The 27,166-nt window shown below is 44.5% G+C and overlaps 2 protein-coding genes across 5 annotated transcripts in view; one reads left to right on the top strand and one right to left on the bottom strand.

The window, feature by feature from the left end:
- Window positions 1–1,059: 1,059 nt before the first annotated feature.
- On the top strand, window positions 1,060–7,440 carry LOC135527521 (baculoviral IAP repeat-containing protein 7-like). 2 transcript variants are annotated; one of them, XM_064956023.1, is made up of 8 exons: window positions 1,060–1,934; window positions 2,988–3,087; window positions 3,176–3,254; window positions 3,423–3,468; window positions 4,773–4,979; window positions 6,782–6,847; window positions 6,927–7,141; window positions 7,236–7,440. In XM_064956023.1, the coding sequence occupies exons 1-7, from the start codon at window positions 1,433–1,435 to the stop codon at window positions 7,124–7,126; spliced, it is 1,200 nt and encodes a 399-aa protein (XP_064812095.1). In that variant the 5' UTR covers window positions 1,060–1,432; the 3' UTR covers window positions 7,127–7,141; window positions 7,236–7,440. The 2 variants fall into 2 exon arrangements, with proteins under 2 accessions (XP_064812095.1, XP_064812094.1); XM_064956022.1 differs by having other exon boundaries at window positions 4,773–4,994.
- A 5,727-nt stretch (window positions 7,441–13,167) lies between these two features.
- nkain4 (sodium/potassium transporting ATPase interacting 4) overlaps window positions 13,168–27,166 on the bottom strand; it is a 139,664-nt gene continuing 125,665 nt past the window's right edge. Inside the window, exons 6-7 of one of the 3 annotated variants that reach the window (XM_064956019.1) lie at window positions 15,534–15,618; window positions 13,302–13,391 (exon numbers count right to left, since the gene is read on the bottom strand). In XM_064956019.1, the coding sequence (XP_064812091.1) occupies window positions 13,382–13,391; window positions 15,534–15,618 (95 nt within the window). In that variant the 3' untranslated portion in view covers window positions 13,302–13,381. Of the gene's footprint in view, window positions 13,392–15,533; window positions 15,619–27,166 lie in introns of all 3 variants that reach the window. The other 2 variants (XM_064956020.1, XM_064956021.1) reach the window with 2 other exon arrangements.

The raw sequence follows: 27,166 nt of genomic DNA, 5'->3' as shown, positions 1-27,166 counted from the left end.
TGTTCAGCTTCCAGGAATTGTTTACAGATCCTTGTGATGTGGGGCTGTGCATCATGCTGAAACATAAGGTGGATAAATGGCATGACAATGGACCACAGGATCTCATCAAGGTATCTCTGTGCATTCAAATTGCCATCGATAAAATACAATTGTATTCATTGTCCATAGCTTATGTCTGCCCATCCCATAACCTCACTGCCACCATGGGGCACTCTGTTCACAACGTTGACATCAGCAAACCACTCATCCACACAACACCATACACACTGTCTGCCATCTGCCCGGTACAGTTGAAACTGGGATTAATCTGTGAAGAGCACACTTCTCCAGCTTACCAGTGGCAATCGAAGGTGAGCATTTGCCAACTGAAGTCGCTTACAACGCCAAACTGCAGTCAGGTCAAGACCCTGGTGAGGACGACGAGCACGCAGATGAGCATCACTAAGACTGATTCTGACAGTTTGTGCAGCAATTCTTTGGTTGTGCAAAACCACAGTTTCATCAGCTGTCTGGGTGGATGGTCTCAGTCAATCCCGCAGGTGAAGAAGGCAGATGTGAAGAAGACAGATGTGGAGGTCCTGGGCAGGCGTGGTTACAAGTGGTCTGCGGTTGTGAGGCTGGTTGGACCTTTTAATGTCCCCTGCACAAGGTGCACCTGTGTAATGATCATACTGTTTAATAAGCTACTTGATATGCCACACCTGTCAGGTGTATTGTCTTGACAAAGTAGAAATGTGCACTAACAGGGATGTAAACAAATTTGTGCAAAACAATTGAGAGAAATATGCTTTTTGTGTATATAGAACTTTTCTGGGATCTTTTATTTCAGCTCATGAAACATTGGACCAACACTTTACATTTTGCATTTATATTTTTATTCAGTGTTCATTGTGAGACTGGTTACAGTCGAGATCATTGTGCAAAATCTGCAGCAATAAATATACATTATTTAATGTGTAGGTTTAGCAAATTAAACTTGGTGGATTCCGGGTTGGACACGTCTCACTAACGCACTGTTCTTATTTTGGTGATAGGCTATCCACGTCAAACAGTCTGGAAAAGAGAATAACAGAGGCCTCTATTGACCAAAAGTCCAATATAGCATGGGCAGCGCCATAGAGGGCTTCCGAAATGTTAAAGTGGTCAAACTAGTCAACTGTGTGGGGATTCTTATGGGTTGTAGCCTCAATGGCGCTACCTATGCTGTTACAGATATAAAGATGGTTCCTCTATGTTTTGACCGCATGGGACTGCCTTCTGGCATCTAGTGAGTGAGTTCTGGAACGCTGCCTGATGTGGGCTACTGCGCAAGCCGTGCTTACAGCTGCAGGGAGTATATGTTCAGCACTGCGCGCTTCGCGCTCCCAACTGCACAGTCCACTATGGAACGGAACAGGGATGACTGCCACAGGACCGAAGGAAAAAGAAGAGCATGACGGATGACCGGAGCGAGATGATGTATATTCTGGAGACGCCCCAGATGCGAGGCGAGGGGGATAGGCTTCGAACTTTTGAAAACTGGCCGGGCGATGCGCCGGTCACCGCGACCAACCTAGCCAGAGCCGGCTTCTTTTTACTGGGGCCCGATGATAAGGTCAAGTGCTTCTGTTGTGGAGGGATCCTGAGGTATTGGGTCCATGGGGACAGTCCGATCGTCGAACACAAGAGACACTTCCCCACTTGTAGTTTGGTAATGGGTAGAGCGGTTGGGAATATCCCACTGTATGTCGTTCCCGGGTCCCCTTCTGACTCCGTGGACGGTCAGCTGTTGAGCCAGCTCCAGAGGATGACTGTGGACGACCAGGGGGCGGCCGGGCAGGCTGTTTACCCCGAGATGGAGTCAGAGGAATCCCGTCTCACCACCTTCCACAACTGGCCCACTGGTGCGACGGTCCAGCCCGATGTTCTGTCGAGGGCAGGATTCTTCTACACAGGTGCGCAAATAGTATTTGTTGATGGTGAGAGAGAAATCCTATTGTGACATCAGTGTGTGTTGTGTATTTCCACTTTTCTAAATTATGTTGGGAACATTTTATAACTTGCTTCTTTCTTTTAGTTCTCATGTTTACTGAAGCTATTGGACAAAATTACGCACGCCTTGGCAATTAGAAATTGGCAATTGGATATTCAGAAATAGCAGGTTCCAGTCTTTGTGTGTGGGACAATAGCCACGCTGAGTCATGTGTTTGTTGACAGAAAAAGCTGGACAGGACTCGGACTGCGTAAAGGAAAACATCACTGTTATGGTTAGACTGTTGTGTTCATTAAATCTTAGAACAAAACAACTATGAGAGCGAATCAGAAACAACTTTTCCTTTGTTTGAAATTCAGTTTTGTAAATGCAATAACACAATCCACATTCGCACAGCAGGAATGTTGGGGTGTCTGCCTGTGTGTATTAATGTGATCATTTGTGTCATTGTGTGTGCAGTGGCGGTTCTAGCTTGTATGGCTCCCTGGGCGACCCCCCCCCCCCCCCCTTCAGCGCCCCCGCCAAAACAAAGCACCATTCTGCACTGTCATTTTTATTCAGATATTTGGAACAATACAAATAAATAATCATAACATTTAAAACTATACAAATATATACAAAAGACCTTCCCAGGTAGTAGCCTGCCCATGTCACAAACTAGAATCAAGGCCCCCTCTCCGACAAGGCTATTTGACTCACAGTCCCACTCGGTGACATGATAATGCAAATGAGCGATAGAAAACCGATCCTGCAAATGTCAGCATTCCAATTTTGTTTGTGTGGGCGCCCCGTGCTGTCCCCAACAAGATGCAGCCCCAGGCGGCTGCCATTGTCGCCTATACCTAAATTTGCCTGTGTGTGTGTGTGTGTGTGTGTGTACACGGACAGCAAACACACACTGCTTGTTGTCTGTGTGTACTGTATGCATGTGTGTGTTTTTTAGTGTGTCTAATCTTCATGTAAAGTCTTTGTCAGAAGTGCTATGATAGACAAAATATTATGTCCCTCCTCCTAGGACACGGTGACAACGTGAAATGTTTCTACTGTGATGGAGGGCTGAGGAACTGGGAACCTGGAGATGACCCCTGGCAGGAGCACGCCAAGTGGTTCCCACGGTATCACACAAACTGTCAAAATGCAAAATGTAATGCCTTTGACCCTGTGTCCACGGTTCTGCTGTCAACTTTCTCTTTCATTCCTCAGATGTGACTTCCTGATCCAGACGAGAGGGCGAGACTACGTCAGCAACAGCCAGGATACTCACTTCAATATAGAGACTGTGGTAAGTACCTTCATCCCTAACATTCATCCTTCACTGTTGTGCTTCACTGTCCTCCACTGTCATACCAAAAGCCAGGATCATTTGTAGTGTGCCAACATAACTGTTGTGGTCACTACAGTGCGTTAGAGAACTCACAGAATAGATCCCCAGTGTTGATTTGTTTTCCAGGGTGTATCACAGACTCCGGTGTCCAGAGAAATCAACTCAGAAAATGGTGAGTCCCAGGATACAAATGAAAACATTGAAACTTATATTACATCCACTTCATTCTCTTGACCCCCGCCTCCCTAAATGGCATCAATGGGTGATCCGCCCCACGTGTCAACCTGTGCTGAACAAACACAATAAATATGGATTGCCTTGGAAACCAATACGCTGCTTTCCCCTGGATACAGACTAAGAGGATATATTACATGAGTGGGCACTTAAACGTGTGTGTAGAGAGAATTACAAATACTGTCAGGTTCAGCTGTTTTAGAGGACAGTCAGAGAAGCAGATGTATCCCTCAGTGGTGCTTTTCTCTGTGTTTATCAGAACTCAATTTGTTTCTGTGGTTTAATGTGTGTCAGAGAGGTGATGCATGGCTTTTGGTTGCCTCTTGTTTGCCAACTTCCACACCCCGAGGTACTGCTCTCTCCACTCCCACACCCTGGGGTACTGCTCTCTCCACTTCCACACCCTGAGGTACTGCTCTCTTCACTCCCACACCCTGGGGTACTGCTCCTTCCACTCCCACACCCTGGGGTACTGCTCTCTCCACTTCCACACCCTTGGGGTACTGCTCTCTCCACTTCCACACCCTGGGGTACTGCTCTCTCCACTCCCACACCCTGGGGTACTGCTCCTTCCACTCCCACACCCTGGGGTACTGCTCTCTCCACTCCCACACCCTGGGGTACTGCTCCTTCCACTCCCACACCCTGGGGTACTGCTCTCTCCACTCCCACACCCTGGGGTACTGCTCTCTCCACTCCCACACCTTGGGGTACTGCTCTCTCCACTCCCATACCCTGGGGTACTGCTCTCTCCACTCCCACACCCTGGGGTACTGCTCTCTCCACTCCCACACCCTGGGGTACTGCTCTCTCCACTCCCACACCCTGGGGTACTGCTCTCTCCACTCCCACACCCTGGGGTACTGCTCTCTCCACTCCCACACCCTGGGGTACTGCTCTCTCCACTCCCACACCCTGGGGTACTGCTCTCTCCACTCCCACAACCTGGGGTACTGCTCTCTCCACTCCCATACCCTGGGGTACTGCTCTCTCCACTCCCACACCCTGGGGTACTGCTCTCTCCACTCCCATACCCTGGGGTACTGCTCTTTCCACTCCCACACCCTGGGGTACTGCTCTCTCTACTGTGCCGTTTATCAAAAGTCTGGTTTTCCATATCTCACTGAATAAAAAATGCAGTGCTGTTGGTTTTCAGTGAAACTCTATATAACTGTCTCTTTCCCAACTTCCCACCTAATACCTGTTTTGTTTTTTCTCTCTCCCCGTCCTCCCCTCTGTCAGATGTGGTGGGTGGTCTGGACGTACCCTCGGCCATGTTGTCTCCTGTGGTCCAGACCGTGCTCCAGATGGGGTTTGAGGCTGGCCTTGTGGAGAGTCTGGTCCAGACGAAGTACCTGCTGAACGGCCAGCACTACACCTCCGTGTCTGGCCTGGTCACTGACATACTGGCAGCTGAGGAGGAGGACCGGACCAGACCGCAGAGCAGAGGTCAGAGTAAGAATGGTGATTATATTAATGATAATGGCTTGGATTTACATGTAACTTTTCTGATGTTCAAAGCACTTAACACTGTAAGGGGAGGGGATTCACTTCATCCACTACCAGGGTGATAGTACAATAGCAGCATGTGCCTGGGTACAGCTCACAGGGGTCAATCCCTAAACATTTGCCTTGTCTGACAGAACCCACTGCCTCTACCCATAAATACTTGTTTGGAGGTAGGGACCAGCGGATTGTTATTGTTATGGGCTAGGTAAAGGCTAAGGGCTCACATTACTTGAACTTACAACCTACAGGGCTCTAATTACACTTTGACCCCTGGGGGAGTCCTAAAAATAGCCTGCTGGACCAACGTTGGTATCTTTAACTCTGATGTTGACCACGTTCATATTTTAACACAACCCTTTGATATCCTTGTTCATCTGAAATGACTGGATTGACACTGAGAAACAACAAATGGAGACTCTTGTTAAACATGTAAATAAACTCAGCAAAAAAAGAAAAATAAATATTTGTATGAACATAAGATTCAACAACTGAGACATAAACTGAAAAAGTTCCACATTAAATAATGTGTGTGTGTGTGTGGGGGGAGGGGGGGGGGGCAAAATCATAAGTAACAGTATCTGGTGTGGCCACCAGCTGCATTAAGTACTGCAGTGCATCCCCTCCTCATGGACTGCACCAGATTTGCCAATTCTTGCTGTGAGATGTTACACCACTCTTCCACCAAGGCCCCTGCAAGATCCTGGACATTTCTGGGGGGAATGGCTCTAGCCCTCACCCTCCGATCCAACAGGTCCCAGACGTGCACCATTCTGAGATCCGGGTTCTTCGCTGCCCATGGCAGAACACTGACATTCCTGTCTTGCAGGAAATCACGCATAGAACAAGAGGTATGGCTGGTGGCATTGTCATGCTGGAGGGTCATGTCAGGATGAGCCTGCAGGAAGGGTACCACATGAATGAGGAGGATGTCTTCTCTGTAACGCACAGCATTGAGATTCCCTGCAATGACAACAAGTTCAGTCTGATGATGCTGCGACACACCGCCCCAGACCATGACAGAACCTCCACCTCCAAATCGATCCCGCTCCAGAGTACAGGCCTCGGTGTAACGCTCATTCCTTTGACGATAAACATGAATCCGACCATCACCCCTGGTGAGACAAAATCACGACTCGTCAGTGAAATGCACTTTTTGCCAGTCCTGTCTGGTCCAGCGACGGTGGGTTTGTGCCCATAGGCAACGTTGTTGCCAGTGATGTCTGGTGAGGACCTGCTTTACAACAGGCCTGCAAGCCCTCAGTCCAGCCTCCTATTGCGGACAGTCTGAGCACTGATGGAGGGATTGTGCATTCCTGGTGTAACTCGGGCAGTTGTTGTTGCCATCCTGTACCTGTCCCGCAGGTGTGATGTTCGGATGTACCAATCGTGTTTAGATGTTGTTACACGTGGTCTGCCACTGCGAGGCCAGTCAGCTGTCCGTCCTGTCTCCATGTAGTGCTGTCTTAGGCATCTCACAGTACGGGCATTGCAATTTATTGCCCTGGCCACATTTGCAGTCCTCATGCCTCTTTGCAGCTTGCCTAAGGCACGTTCACGCAGGTGAACAGGGACCCTGGATATGTTGTTTATGGTTCATTGAACAAGCATGGGAAACAGTGTTTAAACCCTTTACAATCAAGATCTGTGAAATTATTTGGATTTTTCAAATTATTAGTTTAGATGATGTTACCATGAGTAACCATGTCTCACCCTTTACTGTTGGTGTTTTCTGTCCCTATCAGGGCTGGTGGAGAGGCATGGGCTCAGTGCAGGAGGGGTCAGGACACAGACACCCATCAGAGAAAAAGGTCAAAGGTCATGTGTATTTCACACACACACACACCCACACACAGACAAACGCCAACACTCCTGTGTGTATTTCAGCAGTGGGCAACCCCACCCCTGATGAGCTCCTGCGTCAGCTGCAGGAGGAGCGGACATGTAAGGTGTGTATGGACAAGCGGGTTTCCATTGTCTTCATCCCCTGTGGTCACCTGGTGGTGTGTAGCGACTGTGCTGCCAGCCTGCGTCACTGCCCCATCTGCAGAGCCACCATCAGAGGCAGTGTCCGAGCATTCATGTCCTGAAAGACACACACTCAAGTACGAGATCCCTGTGAATATGTATGACACAATTATCCTATAGTATCCCTAATACACTGAGAAACAATACACAATTTCCTTGTTTCCCTTTTAGGCTTTTGTTTACCTTCGACAAATGAAGAAAGATTCTAGAACCCCTTGGAGCAGCTCACATTATTTTATAGGTGCTGTGAGAACATTCTGAAAATGTTCCCTGGATGTTGGATGCCAGGTCTGACCCACGTTAAAACTGTTGATTTGCCCTGTTCAAAATACCCTCAAATTAAAATGGCCTCGTTTTGGCTGTAATATATTATATATACAACAATAAAAACATATGCAATATCCAGTGTTTTGTCAGTATTGATGTTTACAGTGATCAATTGGAAGAGCAAGTTAAATCTGTCCAACTGCACATCAGATTACAGTTATAATATTTGCACAAAATATGAATAATCCCTAAAACAAATAAATCACAATGAGAATGATTAAAAGTACACATTGTTTTTATTAACAAAACTTCTATTTACACGTTTGGACAAATAGGATAACATAATTGAGTCACGTGTGATGGGGACTACAGAGGACACAAAATGAATAGAAATACAAAAAGCTTTTCCCCCACTTTCCTATACAAAGACACAGAATTATCTCCAAAGAGGTGGACTCTTTTTCAGTGGTATCCATTACGCCACCACAATAGGTCCCAACCAACTTGAATGCCAGGTATGACTCTTCCATTCCCTGTCGGAGAGGCTGTATTGTCAGAGGCTGTATTGTCGGAGAGGCTGTATTGTCGGAGAGGCTGTATTGCATTAAAAGGAAGAACTGTTCCCATAAATCAAATTACTTTCGTTGTCTTCAAGCTATTCATTTTTTAAATCAAGAGATGAGGTGCAGTGTGTGTTCATTTCGGATAATGATCCTGGCTACAGTTATTAAATTGTAGCTGATCCTACAGTATGTTCATCAGTACTGACAGACAAGCCTGGCTTGGTATTGATAAACTTGGGGTTTACTCACTGGAGTCCAACATACAATATTACAGAAGGAAATGTAATGTATAGAGCTGGCAATATCTATGACAGAAGGGCTATTCTGCACAAGACATCTCTATATGAATGTTCTTTAATGTTGCCCTCTCCTGAAATAATGATCTCCTATTACCTATATAGTGCACTACTTTAGGATATCATTTGAGACAGTCCATGGTTTACTATTATCATTGTTGCACCACCGTTCTGCAATAGAATTCCTATCAAGCCCATATCAGTTGCGAGAAAGAGCTGTGATTTCAATATCATCAAATGAGCAGCCTGTCTTCCAAACCCACAATACCACACGGGATAAGAGCATGTTGATCAGATGCTGCTGGAAACGAGATCAAACCAAATTCAAATCCTCTTATGTTCTGTGTTCAAGGCTCGTTTGATTAGGTAGAAAACAAGCTTTGATTAAAAAAAAGGTTAAATCATTGCATTCATGTCTTAGCAGATAAGACAAATTATACAAAAATAAAAACAATTGAGCTTAGAGGCTACAGAAATAAAGGAATACATTAGTTCTTCTGAACGATGTTAAGTATAAGACTGCATGGATAACGTGGAGATAAAGAAGCATAGTCATATACACGTACATACATGCAGGGCAGTAACCTGGACCGTTCTATGGGCTCCAGTAGGACAATGGAAAATATCCTTAACTGTTTTTTTGTAACTTATCAATGAACAATATGCCATGAAAGCCTAAATGAAAAAGATGAGGGGTTTGTTCAAGTGAAGAACACAAACATATTCAGCCGTATTTAATGTGTACATGACCACATTCAACAGCAGGGGGCAATAGAGGGACATAGTAACAAAACAGAAGGGGACGGGCCAGAGAGAAGGTGCTCTTACCCACAAATCTAGGATCACTTGACCCTTCTCAAAACTTAAAAAGAGATGAAACACAAAACTAAGCTTAGACTAAACTCCAACTCCAACTAAACTCCATCATACTCCTAAAGGGATACAGCCAATGCAGTTACACAATATGCAACAGAAAGTCCAAATCATAGATATCCTATTAAATTACTAGAGGGGCTAGAGATACTATTAAATTACTGGAGGGGTTATAGATCCTATTAAATTACTAGAGGGGTTAGAGATCCTATTAAATTACTAGAGGGGTTAGAGATCCTATTAAATTACTAGAGAGGTTAGAGATCCTATTAAATTACTAGAGGGGTTATAGATCCTATTAAATTACTAGAGGGGTTAGAGATCCTATTGAATTACTAGAGGGGTTAGAGATCCTATTAAATTACTAGAGGGGTTAGAGATCCTATTAAATTACTAGAGGGGTTAGAGATCCTATTGAATTACTAGAGGGGTTAGAGATCCTATTAAATTACTAGAGGGGCTAGAGATCCTATTAAATTACTAGAGGGGCTAGAGATCCTATTATATTACTAGAGGGGTTAGAGATCCTATTAAATTACTAGAGGGGCTAGAGATCCTATTGAATTACTAGAAGGGTTAGAGATCCTATTAAATTACTAGAAGGGCTAGAGATCCTATTAAATTACTAGAGGGGCTAGAGATCCTATTACATTACTAGAGGGGTTAGAGATCCTATTAAATTACTAGAGGGGTGTTGGGATATTGATAGTTAATTTGAAAAAAATTATGGAATCATTCCTCTAAAATTCTTCATCTTCATTATTTTACCAAATATCTTATCACAGCACCGGCAAACCATGGTTGACCAACTCCCTGATCAAAATGGCTGACCTTCATCCCATCATAAGAAGGTTCATGTCCATTTCAGTATTCTAAATTCTAATTATATGCTCCAAATACTCAAGAACAAGCCCCCCATCTTAAAGTTTGGGCACAAAAGTGTATGTCTTTTGGGATTGTGGGATAAATGTTCCCCAATCCAACATAGACCCAAACATACACTAGGATATTACCGTACAATACAGCATATCCATGGTTCTCATACAAAACCCCTACAAACATGATATGAAACAAACCATTCAAATGGATCACAGTTGAATCAACAATCTACAGATGGAATGATAGAGAAAACAGGTTGTGTATATTTCTGTCTTCTTGTTTTGCTATATTTGTGCTACGTTTACATTTAAACCATTTACACTCCATTCAATATCTTTGTATACCATGGACGGGAAATGCAGTCAAACTACCTCTCATATCACAAACTATTTAGGATTGAAAAAAGTCGGTCAGCAACTGTGTATAACTAATGACCAACTGTCAAAACACTCAACCTTACACTCAACCCTCACAGTAGTTTGAGGCAGTTGGGTTTCTGGACTGGAGTTTTAACACACATCTAACTCCTGACACAAACCTCAATCTTCCACACCAACAACTAGTTAAATAAAGGTTAAATTAAAAATTACAAAATAACTGTAAAACAAGATTTAAAATAATCTTATTTCCTTTCATTCCACCCATCTCTACAGATTTAGGATTCAGTCTATTGAAACACTGTATATCAGTGGTGTCCAAAACTGTTTTGGACAGGATTCAGTCAGTCACAGCACCGTAAGTAAGATTAAGAAAAAGTTAAGACTCAAACTCAAACATTATTGCCTGTGTGCTTTTACTGTAAAACTTTAAACATCAACTCTCTTTCTCTGTTATGAAGTTAAGTTTGCATTTCAAAACCCTGACTAAAACTATTTTTCATCGTTCTTTTTTTCTGGTTCTCTTTTTGAACAAATCCTCTGTAGGTTTGGCTGCTTTTCCCCCTACCTACCACCCTTACCTTCGTCTCCTCTCCCTCTTCCCTCCCTACCTCCCCCTCCTCTCCCCCATTCCCCCCTCTCCCCTTCCTGCTTTGCCTGTGTAGTTATGTGCACAGATCGTGGCCTAAAGTAAACAGGCAGAACACAACAGCCCATTCCATTCCACAGGCTCAACTGTAATTCAGCCCAACAGTGATGATCTGAGACCGAGCCATAGTAACAAACTAATATACATACATATATACATATATATATACATACAGTGCCTTGCGAAAGTATTCGGCCCCCTTGAACTTTGCGACCTTTTGCCACATTTCAGGCTTCAAACATAAAGATATAAAACTGTATTTTTTTGTGAAGAATCAACAACAAGTGGGACACAATCATGAAGTGGAACAACATTTATTGGATATTTCAAACTTTTTTAACAAATCAAAAACTGAAAAATTGGGCGTGCAAAATTATTCAGCCCCTTTACTTTCAGTGCATCAAACTCTCTTCAGAAGTTCAGTGAGGATCTCTGAATGATCCAATGTTGACCTAAATGACTAATGATGATAAATACAATCCACCTGTGTGTAATCAAGTCTCCGTATAAATGCACCTGCACTGTGATCGTCTCAGAGGTCTGTTAAAAGCGCAGAGAGCATCATGAAGAACAAGGAACACACCAGGCAGGTCCGAGATACTGTTGTGAAGAAGTCTAAAGCCGGATTTGGATACAAAATGATTTCCCAAGCTTTAAACATCCCAAGGAGCACTGTGCAAGCGATAATATTGAAATGGAAGGAGTATCAGACCACTGCAAACCTACCAAGACCTGGCCATCCCTCTAAACTTTCAGCTCATACAAGGAGAAGACTGATCAGAGATGCAGCCAAGAGGCCCATGATCACTCTGGATTTTACTGCAGAGATCTACAGCTGAGGTGGGAGACTCTGTCCATAGGACAACAATCAGTCGTATATTGCACAAATCTGGCCTTTATGGAAGTGGCAAGAAGAAAGCCATTTCTTAAAGATATCCATAAAAAGTGACACACCAAACATGTGGAAGAAGGTGCTCTGGTCAGATGAAACCAAAATTGAACTTTTTGGCAACAATGCAAAACGTTATGTTTGGCGTAAAAGCAACACAGCTCATCACAATGAACACACCATCCCCACTGTCAAACATAGTGGTGGCAGCATCATGGTTTGGGCCTGCTTTTCTTCAGCAGGGACAGGGAAGATGGTTAAAATTGATGGGATGATGGATGGAGCCAAATACAGGACCATTCTGGAAGAAAACCTGATGGAGTCTGCAAAAGACCTGAGACTGGGATGGAGATTTGTCTTCCAACAAGACATTGATCCAAAACATAAAGCAAAATCTACAATGGAATGGTTCAAAAATAAACATATCCAGGTGTTAGAATGGCCAAGTCAAAGTCCAGACCTGAATCCAATCGAGAATCTATGGAAAGAACTGAAAACTGCTGTTCACAAATGCTCTCCATCCAACCTCACTGAGCTCGAGCTGTTTTGCAAGGAGGAATGGGAAAAAATTTCAGTCTCTCGATGTGCAAAACTGATAGAGACATACCCCAAGCGACTTACAGCTGTAATCGCAGCAAAAGGTGGCGCTACAGAGTATTAACTTAAGGGGGCTGAATAATTTTTCAGTTTTTGATTTGTTAAAAATGTTTGAAATATCGAATAAATGTCGTTCAACTTCATGATTGTGTCCCACTTGTTGTTGATTCTTCACAAAAAAATACAGTTTTATATCTTTATGTTTGAAGCCTGAAATGTGGCAAAAGGTCGCAAAGTTCAAGGGGGCCGAATACTTTCGCAAGGCACTGTATATATATATATATATATCTTGAACTACAAACGGCATCCAACAACCGAGACTTACAGTACCTGCTGTTAATGGCTGTATTTCTGTCCATCGTTCAGAATTAGTGATCTACAGAATGTCGTATGTATGTATGTATGTATGTATGTATGTATGTATGTATGTATGTATGTATGTATGTATGTATATAGATATATACATATATACATGCATACATACATACATACATACATACGACATTCTGTAGATCACTAATTCTGAACGATGGACAGAAATACAGCCATTAACAGCAGGTACTGTAAGTCTTGGTTGTTGGATGCCGTTTGTAGTTCAAGATAAATAATTAATATTTGAGTACACAAAAAGAGTTCAAGACCATGTTACACAGTAATTACCCCGCCCCCTCCCTCCCTCCCCATCCCCCAACACTATCCCCGCCATCCCTCCCACTAACAACAGAGCAGAACAGAACTGGAAACTACAGTCATTACTAAGCAGAAAACCAGTCATTTACATGTTTGAAGTACTGAAGAGCTGAAATAAAGAAGTCGAGAATCAGAGGAATGTCTGGCCTGCCGCAGTGCATTCTGGGACTGTTGTTGTGTCAGTCAGAGCAGCCATTTTGTTTCCATGGGAAATCACGGCGTCGGCTGCCGCCCTATTTACGTAGACCTGGAGAAGATAGGATACAGGAGACAGTGAGTGGATGACCAATGAAAAACACACACACCTGGTGCATTTATTAAGATCGAGGCTATATAACCCTAGTGGTGGAGGAGGGTAAAGGTTAGGGTAATTCCTGACGTCTCATTTGCAACAGTGCTGATGAAGCTGTCAGGAGAGGTGTCCTGCAGGCTAATAATATATTCCATTTTTTCAAATCACATTTTATTGGTGACATACACATGGTTAGCAGATGCTAATGCGAGTGTAGCAAAATTATTATAATAATTAGGTGGGTGCTTAGATTGGTCATTTTTCACATGTGTAAATTAGAAATACTTTTTCGGCATATCCCACCCTCTTTGAGAGTGAGGTAATTACCAGGGATCAGCCATTATTGATGGTGACCCTGGAACAATTAGGGTTAAATGCCTTGCTCAAGGCCACAGACAGATTTTTCACCTGGTCTGCTCAGGGATTCAAACCAGCGACCTTTCGGTTACTGGCCCAATGCTCGTAGGCTAGCTGCCACCACTGCACATATTGTTATTATGTTATTATTATGATATATTAAATTATGCATAATTTAATATCATTCAAATGAAAGTTGGGATGGTGGTTAAAAGGCAGAGAGCCTCTAATCTGTGGTGTGTCTATGTGCATAAATGCAGGCACACACCCATGCAACCACACACACACACACACACACACACACACACACACACACACACACACACACACACACACACACACACACACACACACACACACACACACACACACACACACAAACCTACATATTCCCCTAAACCCTCAGACAGAATAGACAGGTTTAATAGTGTTGTTTACTCCAATCAGACGTATTCATACTCCTTAGCAGAGTTAGCAGAACCACAAAGAAAGTTTATACTAGTCACAGAAGAATATCCTGCCATGACACAGTTCTTAAGTTTATACTAGTCACAGAAGAATATCCTGCCATGACACAGTTCTTAAGTTTATACTAGTCACAGAAGAATATCCTGCCATGACACAGTTCTTAAGTTTATACTAGTCACAGAAGAATATCCTGCCATGACACAGTTCTTAAGTTTATACTAGTCACAGAAGAATATCCTGCCATGACACAGTTCTTAAGTTTATACGAGTCACAGAAGAATATCCTGCCATGACACAGTTCTTAAGTTTATACTAGTCACAGAAGAATATCCTGCCATGACACAGTTCTTAAGTTTATACTAGTCACAGAAGAATATCCTGCCATGACACAGTTCTTAAGTTTATACTAGTCACAGAAGAATATCCTGCCATGACACAGTTCTTAAGTTCTTAATCCCAATAACATAAACCTGTACAATGCAAAGCTTTATTAATTTGATATGGGCTAAACTTTAATGAAAACACCATGAGCTGGTGTGTTCAGGTCCTTGAGTGTATGGTTAACTGAATCAGACAGGAAACCCAAACTCTAGACTTCCACACACCAGCCTTCTTCTCAAATTCCCCACTCCCCAGAAAGTGAGCATAATGTGGGCATACAGTAGCAGTAGATGGCTGCTCTTTTTGGGAGTGAGGGATAGAGGACAGGAGAATAAGGGTTTTGGCAAGGAAACATGTCCCAAATGACATCACTACAGACCCTGGTTCGATTCCAGGCTGTATCACAACCAGCTGTGATTGGGAGTCCCATAGGGCGGCACACAATTGCCCCAGCGCCGTCTGGGTTAGGGTTTGGCCAGGGTAGAATGTCAATGTAAATAAGAATTTGTTCTTAACTGACTTGCCTAGTTAATTAAAAATAACTTGCACAACTTTTTTCCAGAGCCACATATCTTTATCACTGTCCAAAAGTAGTGTACTATATTTTAGGGAACAGGGTTCCATTTGAGACATAGTCCATAGTTCTGTCCTCTTTTCTCTGGGTCCATATAAAATGCCCTTGAACCCTATGACATCACACCACGGCGCCATCTATCTGCTGTCATTTTTTAATGACTTGCTCATTAGGCAAAAGCTGAAATGCTTATTAAAGTGGAGTAATTAAGGCCTTATTCCAATTAACACTGTGTTAACGAAGAGACGTTTCATCTTAATTAATATCAAAGACTAGCCAAAGAAAAACACACAGGCCAAACACACACACATACTTACAGATACATGGGCTTTAAGAGGAGATGGGATGGTTTCTCATTGACATGGTAGAGGGGGAAGGGGTCAAATCCACCAACAAAATCAACTGAAAACAAAAGGATCAAATGCAAAAAATGACAAATTAAATCAGAACATGACATACAGAAAGTGACGGGCAGAAAGAAATATAAATGAAATGATATCAAAGGACAAATATGGATTGACAAAATAAATGAATTGAAGAAAACAAATGAAAGTGAAGAGAATACAAAACAGATAGGTACACCTACAGTATGAGGGGGTCAAAGGTTAGTGTGTTGGCATGTCAAAAACAGATGAAGATGTGGAATTTCAGCCAGCTCTAATGTTCCATACACAAAATAAAGATGCAAAATATTTGTATAATACACAAACTTTCCATATTTGTATTGACTAGTGATGCTATCTGAGGCAGTGAGGGTAGGGGAGGAGGCAGTGAGGGTAGGGAAGGAGGCAGTGAGGGTAGGGGAGGAGGCAGTGAGGGTAGGGGAGGAGGCAGTGAGGGTAGGGAAGGAGGCAGTGAGCGTAGGGAAGGAGGCAGTGAGCGTAGGGGACGAGGCAGTGAGGGTAGGGGAGGAGGCAGTGAGCGTAGGGGAGGAGGCAGTGAGGGTAGGGGAGGAGGCAGTGAGCGTAGGGGACGAGGCAGTGAGCGTAGGGGACGAGGCAGTGAGGGTAGGGGAGGAGGCAGTGAGGGTAGGGAAGGAGGCAGTGAGCGTAGGGGAGGAGGCAGTGAGGGTAGGGGAGGAGGCAGTGAGCGTAGGGGAGGAGGCAGTGAGCGTAGGGGAGGAGGCAGTGAGCGTAGGGGACGAGGCAGTGAGCGTAGGGGACGAGGCAGTGAGCGTAGGGGACGAGACAGTGGGCGTAGGAGACGAGGCAGTGAGCGTAGGGGACGAGGCAGTGAGGGTAGGAGACGAGGCAGTGAGCGTAGGGGATGAGGCAGTGAGCGTAGGGGATGAGGCAGTGAGGGTAGGGGACGAGGCAGTGAGCGTAGGGGACGAGGCAGTGAGCGTAGGGGATGAGGCAGTGAGCGTAGGGGACGAGGCAGTGAGGGTAGGGGAGGCAAGATTCAGGCAGCTGTCAAAATAAGCTCTTTATCGCGGAAACACAGAGGGTGACCTTCACTAAGTGATCGACCAAGAGACAAACTCTCTGTATATTTACTCAGAAAAGAGAAGCACAGAGCGGAGCAAACAGTCAGAGAGGGAGTGAGAGAGCGAGAGGGGAAAAAATAGTGGAAAGGACAGAGTGTGTTATGCTTGTCACTCTGACTGACACAGGGCCAATGAGATTAGGTTAAAGGAGCGTGTGCAAAAACAGGGTGCATTTATTATCACCATGGATACAAGAGCCCAGTAAACAACAGGATGCAGTAAATCTGCCACATCGTTAGAGCAGGATCGTAATGCTGGTGCATCGTTAAAGCAGGATCGTAATGCTGGCGCATCGTCAGAGCAGGATCGTAAATGCGGGCGCATCGTTAGAGCAGGATCGTAATGCTGGCACATCGTTAGAGCAGGATCGTAAATGCTGGCGCATCGTTAGAGCAGGATCGTAAATGCTGGCACATCGTTAGAGCAGGATCGTAAATGCTGGCGCATCGTTAGAGCAGGATCGTAATGCTGGCGCATCGTTAGAGCAGGATCGTAATGCTGGCGCATCGTTAGAGCAGGATCGTAATGCTGGCGCATCATTAGAGCAGGATCGTAATTCTGGCGCATCGTTAGAGCAGGATAACAATGCTGGCGCATCGTTAGAGCAGGATCATAATGCTGGCGCATCGTTAGAGCAGGATCGTAATGCTGGCGCATCGTTAGAGCAGGATCGTAATGCTGGCGCATCGTTAGAGCAGGATCGTAATTCTGGCGCATCGTTAGAGCAGGATCGTAAATGCTGGCGCATCGTTAGAGCAGGATCGTAATGCTGGCGCATCGTTAGAGCAGGATCGTAAATGCTGGCGCATCGTTAGAGCAGGATCGTAATGCTGGCGCATCGTTAGAGCAGGATCGTAATGCTGGCGCATCGTTAGAGCAGGATCGTAAATGCTGGGGCATCGTTAGAGCAGGATCGTAAATGCTGGCGCATCATTAGAGCAGGATCGTAATGCTGGCGCATCGTTAGAGCAGGATCGTAATGCTGGCGCATCGTTAGAGCAGGATCGTAATTCTGGCGCATCGTTAGAGCAGGATCGTAATTCTGGCGCATCGTTAGAGCAGGATAACAATGCTGGCGCATCGTTAGAGCAGGATCATAATGCTGGCGCATCGTTAGAGCAGGATCGTAATGCTGGCGCATCGTTAGAGCAGGATCGTAATGCTGGCGCATTATTAGAGCAGGATCGTAATTCTGGCGCATCGCTCGAGCAGGATCGTAATGCTGGCGCATTGTTAGAGCAGGGTCGTAATGCTGGCGCATCGTTAGAGCAGGATCATAATGCTGGCGCATCGTTAGAGCAGGATCGTAATGGTGGTGCATCGTTAGAGCAGGATCGTAATGGTGGTGCATCGTTAGAGCAGGATCGTAATGTTGTTTCATGAAGATAACTAATCCAGATGTGTCTCCACTTTCTGGAACAGTGCTGTTATGAGAGATAGGAATAGGCAAATAGAATATTTGAAGTTCATTGCATTAACTAGAGTTCCTGAAAGGGCTAGTTATTGTCAGATTAATCAAAAAGAGGAGTGACAAGTTAAACCTGCTCCTCTGTCTCCATTCCAGCTCATTGGGATTCTCAGTTTGTGATTACAGAGCCCAAGCCCAGCCACTGGAGTTGGTCCATCACACACAAGCTGAGTTATCAGGAAGTGGCTGCTCCAGTAAAGTGAGTAACACAAACAAAGGTTATAAACACACACACGCACACATGCACACACGCGGCAAGTGATTTTCTTATTACAAGCAGGCTGGGTTCCATGTCCTGCCATGATAAGCAGTGTGCTGAAGAATATGGTTTGGGGATAATGGGGCGGCAGGTAGCCTAGTGGTTAGAGTGTTGAGCCAGTAACCAAAAGGTTGCTGGATCAAATCCCTGAGCTGACAAGGTAAAAATCTGTCGTTCTGCCCCTGAACAAGACAGTTAACCCACTGTTTCCCAGTAGGCCGTCATTGTAAATAAGAATATGTTCTTAACTGACTTGCCTAGTTAAATAAAGGTTAATGATGATGCAATTTTCTCTCCCCCTGATCTCTTGCAAAGCAGAACGTCAAGATACAGAGCGAGCGAGATAGTGACTGTGATAATCACACTGTGCCAGACCAGCCAGGTCACCCGTGAAACAAGTCAGTATTCGACGTCTATCCATGTCTGAGGATGTCAGGGGATGGCGGGTGTAAGATTCAGCCTCTGATTCCAAAGGTTGTAAAATGAAATCCAGCGATAGAAAGTTGTTTTTGATATTTTCATTTGAAGTCTACCCCATTTACATTACATTTACATTTAAGTCATTTAGCAGACGCTCTTATCCAGAGCGACTTACAAATTGGTGAATTCACCTTCTGACATCCAGTGGAACAGCCACTTTACAATAGTGCATCTAAATCATTTAAGGGGGGGTGAGAAGGATTACTTTATCCTATCCTAGGTATTCCTTGAAGAGGTGGGGTTTCAGGTGTCTCCGGAAGGTGGTGATTGACTCCGCTGTCCTGGCGTCGTGAGGGAGTTTGTTCCACCATTGGGGGGCCAGAGCAGCGAACAGTTTTGACTGGGCTGAGCGGGAACTGTACTTCCTCAGTGGTAGGGAGGCGAGCAGGCCAGAGGTGGATGAACGCAGTGCCCTTGTTTGGGTGTAGGGCCTGATCAGAGCCTGGAGGTACTGGGGTGCCGTTCCCCTCACAGCTCCGTAGGCAAGCACCATGGTCTTGTAGCGGATGCGAGCTTCAACTGGAAGCCAGTGGAGAGAGCGGAGGAGCGGGGTGACGTGAGAGAACTTGGGAAGGTTGAACACCAGACGGGCTGCGGCGTTCTGGATGATTGTAGGGGTTTAATGGCACAGGCAGGGAGCCCAGCCAACAGCGAGTTGCAGTAATCCAGACGGGAGATGACAAGTGCCTGGATTAGGACCTGCGCCGCTTCCTGTGTGAGGCAGGGTCGTACTCTGCGGATGTTGTAGAGCATGAACCTACAGGAACGGGCCACCGCCTTGATGTTAGTTGAGAACGACAGGGTGTTGTCCAGGATCACGCCAAGGTTCTTAGCGCTCTGGGAGGAGGACACAATGGAGTTGTCAACCGTGATGGCGAGATCATGGAACGGGCAGTCCTTCCCCGGGAGGAGGAGCAGCTCCGTCTTGTCGAGGTTCAGCTTGAGGTGGTGATCCGTCATCCACACTGATATGTCTGCCAGACATGCAGAGATGCGATTCGCCACCTGGTCATCAGAAGGGGGAAAGGAGAAGATTAATTGTGTGTCGTCTGCATAGCAATGATAGGAGAGACCATGTGAGGTGATGACAGAGCCAAGTGACTTGGTGTATAGCGAGAATAGGAGAGGGCCTAGAACAGAGCCCTGGGGGACCCCAGTGGTGAGAGCGCGTGGCAAGGAGACAGATTCTCGCCACGCCACCTGGTAGGAGCGACCTGTCAGGTAGGACGCAATCCAAGCGTGGGCCGCGCCGGAGATGCCCAACTCGGAGAGGGTGGAGAGGAGGATCTGATGGTTCACAGTATCGAAGGCAGCCGATAGGTCTAGAAGGATGAGAGCAGAGGAGAGAGAGTTAGCTTTAGCAATGCGGAGTGCCTCCGTGATACAGAGAAGAGCAGTCTCAGTTGAATGACTAGTCTTGAAACCTGACTGATTTGGATCAAGAAGGTCATTCTGAGAGAGATAGCGGGAGAGCTGGCCAAGGACGGCACGTTCAAGAGTTTTGGAGAGTAAAGAAAGAAGGGATACTGGTCTGTAGTTGTTGACATCGGAGGGATCGAGTGTAGGTTTTTTCAGAAGGGGTGCAACTCTCGCTCTCTTGAAGACGGAAGGGACGTAGCCAGCGGTCAGGGATGAGTTGATGAGCGAGGTGAGGTAAGGGAGAAGGTCTCCGGAAATGGTCTGGAGAAGAGAGGAGGGGATAGGGTCAAGCGGGCAGGTTGTTGGGCGGCCCAAACCTTAACCATCACTTTAACCTGTTAAATCTATGGGGGCGCTATTTCATTTTTGGATAAAAAGACGTGCCCGTTTTAAGCGCAATATTTTGTCACAAAAAGATGCTTGACTATGCATATAATTGATAGCATTGGAAAGAAAACACTCTGACGTTTCCAGAAATGCAAAGATATTGTCTGTGTGTGCCCCAGAACAGAAGCTTCAGGCAAAACCAAGATGAAACTGCAACCAGGAAATGAGCAGGATTTTTGAGGCTCTGTTTTTCATTGTCTCCTTATATGGCTGTGAATGCGACAGGAATGAGCCTGCTCTATCTATCGTTTCCCCAACGTGTCTGCAGCATTGTGACGTATTTGTAGGCATATCATTGGAAGATTGACCATAAGAGACTACATTTGCCAGGTGTCCGACCGGTGTCCTCCGTCGAAATTGGTGCGTCATCTTCAACTGCACGTCTTTTTCCAAGCGATTCACCAGAGAAAGGAGACTACCACGAACGATATATCAATGAAGAGATATGTGAAAAACACATTGAGGATAGATTCTAAACAGCGTTTGCCGTGTTTCAGTCGATATTATGGAGTTAATTTGGAAAACAGTTTGCCGTTTTGATGACTGAATTTTTTTTTTTTTGGTACCCAAACGTGATGTACAAAACGGAGCGATTTCTCCTACACAAAGAATCTTTCAGGAAAAACTGAACATTTGCTATGTAACTGAGAGTCTCCTCATTGAAAACATCAGAAGTTCTTCAAAGGTAAATGATTTTATTTGAATCCTTATCTGGTTTTTGTGCAAATGTTGCCCGCTAAATGCTAAGCTAAATGCTACGCTAGCTATCACATATGCTTGTTTTGCTATGGTTCAAAAGCATATTTTGAAAATCTGAGATGACAGTGTTGTTAAGAAAAGGCTAAGCTTGAGAGCTAGCACATTCATTTCATTTCATTTGCGATTTTCATAATCAGTTAACGTTACGTTATGCTAATGAGCTTGAGGCTATAACTGGATACAGGTTTTTTTCATAGCCAAACGTGAACAAAACAGAGTGATTTGTCCTACACAAATAATATTTTTTGAAAAACTGAACATTTGCTATCTAACTGAGAGTCTCCTCATTGAAAACATCTGAAGTTCTTCAAAGGTAAATTATTTTATTTGAATGATTTTCTTGTTTTTGTGAAAATGTTGCTGGCTGAATTCTAGGCTTATAGCTATGCTAGTTATCAACACTCTTACACAAATGCTTGTTTAGCTATGGTTGAAAAGCATATTTTGAAAATCTGAGATGACAGTGTTGTTAACAAAAGTCTAAGCTTGAGAGCAAATATATTTATTTCATTTCATTTGCGATTTTCATGAATAGTTAACGTTGCGTTATGCTAATGAGCTTGAGGCTATAAATAGAATCCCGGATCTGGGATTGCTCGACGCAAGAAGTTAAACATTCAGAGTTAATGCCTTACCCTAAGATGTTGGAGTTAACCTGAATTTTGACATTTGGAAAACCTTTGAAATTGGACATTTGAGAAACATGGACCAAGGACTAATTCCGACGTGAGACTGTGAGAGCTTGTAGACATGGTTTGTGATATAATTGTGATGTGTAAATGAATTAGAACTGAACATGGTTCAAATACAGCTGCTTTCATGCTGTTCCAGTGATACATGTACTACCCTGTGTGGCAGTGTAGAGTAGCAACCAGCAAATCATGTGTGAGAGTTAACCTCTCCCAGTGCTGTATATCTTTAATCAACTGAAGATGTTCACCTACTGTAGATCGAGTGTAATGTGTAGAGCAGTCTTGAGAAATGAACTGATCCCAACGTTACACACTAAGTATTGAATCTGTGTCGTCCTCACTGCTCAGATGTTATTCCACTGAGCTAAAGCCAAGGCCAAGTCTTCAGGTCTCAAGCAATGTAAGGCTACTCATCATGCGAGCAGAGTTGACCACCTCTACACGAAAGCATGCCAGATACGACAGGTATGTGGCTCAATGCGTTCATGTGGAGTAAATAAATACGCCGTAACGTAAGGAGATTACGGTTTCAACTACGGAGAGGAAATGTTTAGCGTCACAGGCGCTACGCTTAACTAACAGAGACATGGACCATCTATCTAACTGTCTACCTCTCCCAATACCTTTATAAGAAAGATAAAAGAGAGAGGAAACCTGTCTCCCTGTAGAGGAAAGGCTGTGCAGCCACTGCACCACAGCAGAACCTGAGACGGAGCTGCATTTCCTGACAAAATGTCAAAAATATAAAACAACTAGACAGTGTCATTTCCCCAAATTGTAAATCCTTATTCAAGGTTTCAAAGACCTCTCTGATGAGGACAGGCTCCCCGTCCTGTTGGGGGAAGACGCATTGGCAGCGCACTACATTGCTCCCTGCCATAATTTGAGGGACAGTGTCTGACAGACCAACCAGCCTGCACATGTCCTCTATGCCATTGTTATTGTTCAATGTATAGTTATGGTCACCCTTGATTATTGTTGTTACTGTTGTCCCATTGACATTGTTGATTATTATTATTTTACTTATGTTAATATTGTAAATGTATCACTTCATCTCCAGAGTACTCTTTGGCAATAACATAGTCATGCCAATGAAACAAATTGAACTGAAAGAGAGAGGGACATGAGGGAGAGGAAAGAGCAAGAGAGAGAGGGAGATGAGAGAGAGAGAGGGAGATGAGAGAGAGAGAGAGAAAGGTGAGGGGGGTTGAGAAAGAGAGAGAGAGAGAGGATGGGGTAGAGACAGACTGAGATAAAAGGTGATAAAACACAGACAAGCAGAGTGTTTAACTTTGTCATCAGCACAAAGAGTGGAGGGAATGAAGCTGCCCATCACATCACTGTGGTAACAGAGTGATCAGCTTGCATTGGGGGTGACCGACAAAGAATCCCTATGGAAACAGGTCCTTGCCAACACAGTTAATATAAATGGAAACTGGCCCTGTGTCAAAGTTTATACAAAGGGAAACCGGCCAGAGAAAACCGGATGTGTGCCAATAAACTAATGATGAAGAATCTGCTGTAACTGAGCTACTGCACGACAGACCATTGGCTTCAAAGAGAATTCATCATAAGGCTGTGTCCCAATTTATCCATCTCATTCCCTATTTGCACACTCCCTCACTCTATCGTCCGATGTCTCCTACTTTACCCTCACATTCTTTCTCTCTCTGGCTCTGTTACCTGTATCCATCTATCTCACTCTTACTTACTTTCATCCCCTCCCCTCGCTCCCCTTTCCTCTTTCTTTACATCTCTCTCCCTCTCCCTCCCCCTTCCCACCCTCCTTCCTCCCTCCCTCTCTCTCCCAACCTCCTCCCTCCCTCCCTTTTATCTCACTCTATCGCACCCCAGGTTCATTCTCCCCATCACTCTTCTCTTTCCTTATCTCCCTTTCTCTTCCTCCCTTCTTTTTTTCTCATTTGACTCCAGAGCATTTACTGAGAAAGTGAGTCAGCACAGAGGTGCGCGCCACAGTTAGCCGTCACACTAGGCTAATGCTAAGTTAACGCTAGGATAAAGCTTATGCTACGCGGGTAACTCTCTGACCTACTTTCCAAAGAGGCTTTTCCCCTCCACTCGTTCCGCCTGGGTGTCTGCTCTATACTGATAACTGGACACGCAAACACATGCACACACTCAGCACTCTAGCTCATACTAATAGGAACATACACTAAGGCCTGAGAGAAATAAAGCTGATCCTTGAGCTGAGTGTGATGCTCATTGTTCCGTCCTTTCCGGTTCTCCTTTGCCGGAGTGTGTGTGTGTGTGTATGTATGTGGACGTGTTTTAACTATTCTTGTGGGGACCAGGATTCCCCACAAAAATTGTAAACGAACAAACATTTTACCAACTGGGAACATTTTGTTGGTCCCCACAAGGTCAAATGTTATTTCTAGGGGGTTTAGGGTTAAGTTTAGAATTAGTGTTAAGGTTAGGGGTTAGGGTTAATTTTAGGGTGAAGGTTAGGTTTTTGGGTTAGGGTTAAGGTTAGGGTAAGAGTACAGGTTAGGGTTAGGGAAAATATGATTTTGAATGGGACTGAATTGTGTGTTCCCACAAGGTTAGCTGTACAAGACTGTTAGTCTGTGTGAGTGTTTTTACCTCCCCTCTAACTTATCTCTTCAGGTGCGGAGAGTATGTGAATATTTCTGTTCTCTCTCCTGTCCTCCTCGTTTCTCCATTCATCTTCCCCTCCCCCTCTCTACTGTATGGGTGAGGTATGCAGAGCCAGAATATTTATCAACCAGAGTGGCTTAATGAGGCAGCTAGGAATAACCAGAGACCTCAAAGTTATTCACCTTGCCTTCAATAACTACAGACTGAGAGGGAGACAAATAGAGAGAGATAAAGAGAGCGAGAGAAAATGAGAGAAAAAGAGGGAGAAAAAGAGAGGGAGAGAGCCAGCAAGAGAGAGCCAGAGAGAGAGAGCCAGAGAGAGAGAGAGAGAGACAGAGAGAGAGAGCCAGAGAGAGAGAGAGAGAGAGACAGCAAGAGAGAGCCAGAGAGAGAGAGAGAGAGAGAGAGAGAGAGCCAGAGAGAGAGAGAGAGAGAGAGACAGAGAGAGAGAGACAGAGAGAGAAAGACAGAGAGAGAGACAGTAACTACCGTGGAATATGCTAGAGAGACAATAACTACCGTGGAATATGCGTCAACAGTAACCTTGGGAAAATCCTCTGCATTATCATTAACAGCAGACTCGTACATTTCCTCAATGAAAACAATGTACTGTGCAAATGTCAAATTGGCTTTTTACCAAATTACCGTACAACAGACCATGTATTCACCCTGCACACCCTAATTGACAAACAAACAAACCAAAACAAAGGCAAAGTCTTCTCATGCTTTGTTGATTTCAAAAAAGCCTTCGACTCAATTTGGCATGAGGGTCTGCTATACAAACTGATGGAAAGTGGTGTTGGGGGTAAAACATACGACATTATAAAATCCATGTACACAAACAACAAGTGTGCGGTTAAAATTGGCAAAAAACACACATTTCTTCACACAGGGTCGTGAGGTTAGACAGGGATGCTGCTTAAGCCCCACCCTCTTCAACGTATATATCAACGAATTGGTGCGGGCACTCGAAAAGTCTGCAGCACCCGGCCTCACCCTACTAGAATCCGAAGTCAAATGTCTGCTGATGACCTGGTGCTTCTGTCACCAACCAAGGAGGGCCTACAGCAGCACCTAGATCTTATGCACAGATTCTGTCAGACCTGGGCCCTGACAGTAAATCTCAGTAAGACCAAAATAACGGTGTTCCAAAAAAGGTCCAGTCACCAGGACAACAAATACAAATTCCATCTAGACACTGTTGCCCTAGAGCAAACACAAAACTATACATACCTTGGCCTAAACATCAGCGCCACAGGTAACTTCCACAAAGCTGTGAATGATCTGAGAGACAAGGCAAGAAGGGCATTCTATGCCATCAAAAGGAACATAAATTTCAACATACCAATTAGGATTTGGCTAAAAATACTTGAATCAGTCATAGAGCCCATTGCCCTTTATGGTTGTGAGGTCTGGGGTCCACTCACCAACCAAGACTTCACAAAATGGGACAAACACCAAATTGAGACTCTGTACGCAGAATTCTGCAAAAATATCCTCCGTGTACAACGTAGAACACCAAATAATGCATGCAGAGCAGAATTAGGCCGATATCCACTAATTATCAAAATCCAGAAAAGAGCCGTTAAATTCTATAACCACCTAAAAGGAAGCGATTCCCAAACCTTCCACAACAAAGCCATCACCTACAGAGAGATGAACCTCGAGAAGAGTCCCCTAAGCAAGCTGGTCCTGGGGCTCTGTTCACAAACACAAACACACCCTACAGAGCCCCAGGACAGCAGCACAATTAGACCCAACCAAATCATGAGAAAACAAAAAGATAATTATTCAACATATTGGAAAGAATTAACAAAAAAACAGAGCAAACTAGAATGCTATTTGGCCCTACACAGAGAGTACACAGCGGCAGAATACCTGACCACTGTGACTGACCCAAAATTAAGGAAAGCTTTGACTATGTACAGACTCGGTGAGCATAGCCTTGCTATTAAGAAAGGCCGCCGTAGGCAGACATGGCTCTCAAGAGAAGACAGGCTATGTGCTCAATGCCCACAAAATGAGGTGGAAACTGAGCTGCACTTCCTAACCTCCTGCCCAATGTATGACCATATTAGAGAGACATATTTCCCTCAGATTACACAGATCCACAAAGAATTCGAAAACAAATCCAATTTTGATAAACTCCCATATCTGCTGGGTGAAATTCCAGTGTGCCATCACAGCAGCAAGATTTGTGACCTGTTGCCACGAGAAAAGGGCAACCAGTGAAGAACAAACACCATTGTAAATACAACCCATATTTATGCTTATTTATTTTATCTTGTGTCCTTTAACCATTTGTACATTGTTAAAACACTGTATATATATAATATGACATTTGTAATGTCTTTATTGTTTTGAAACGTCTGTATGTGTCA

Source organism: Oncorhynchus masou, chromosome 33 (genome assembly GCF_036934945.1).
Source record: "Oncorhynchus masou masou isolate Uvic2021 chromosome 33, UVic_Omas_1.1, whole genome shotgun sequence".
NCBI classification, from domain to species: domain Eukaryota; kingdom Metazoa; phylum Chordata; class Actinopteri; order Salmoniformes; family Salmonidae; genus Oncorhynchus; species Oncorhynchus masou.
The sequence above is the reverse complement of the archived record's forward strand: the minus strand, read 5'-3'. Positions and strand labels throughout refer to the sequence as shown.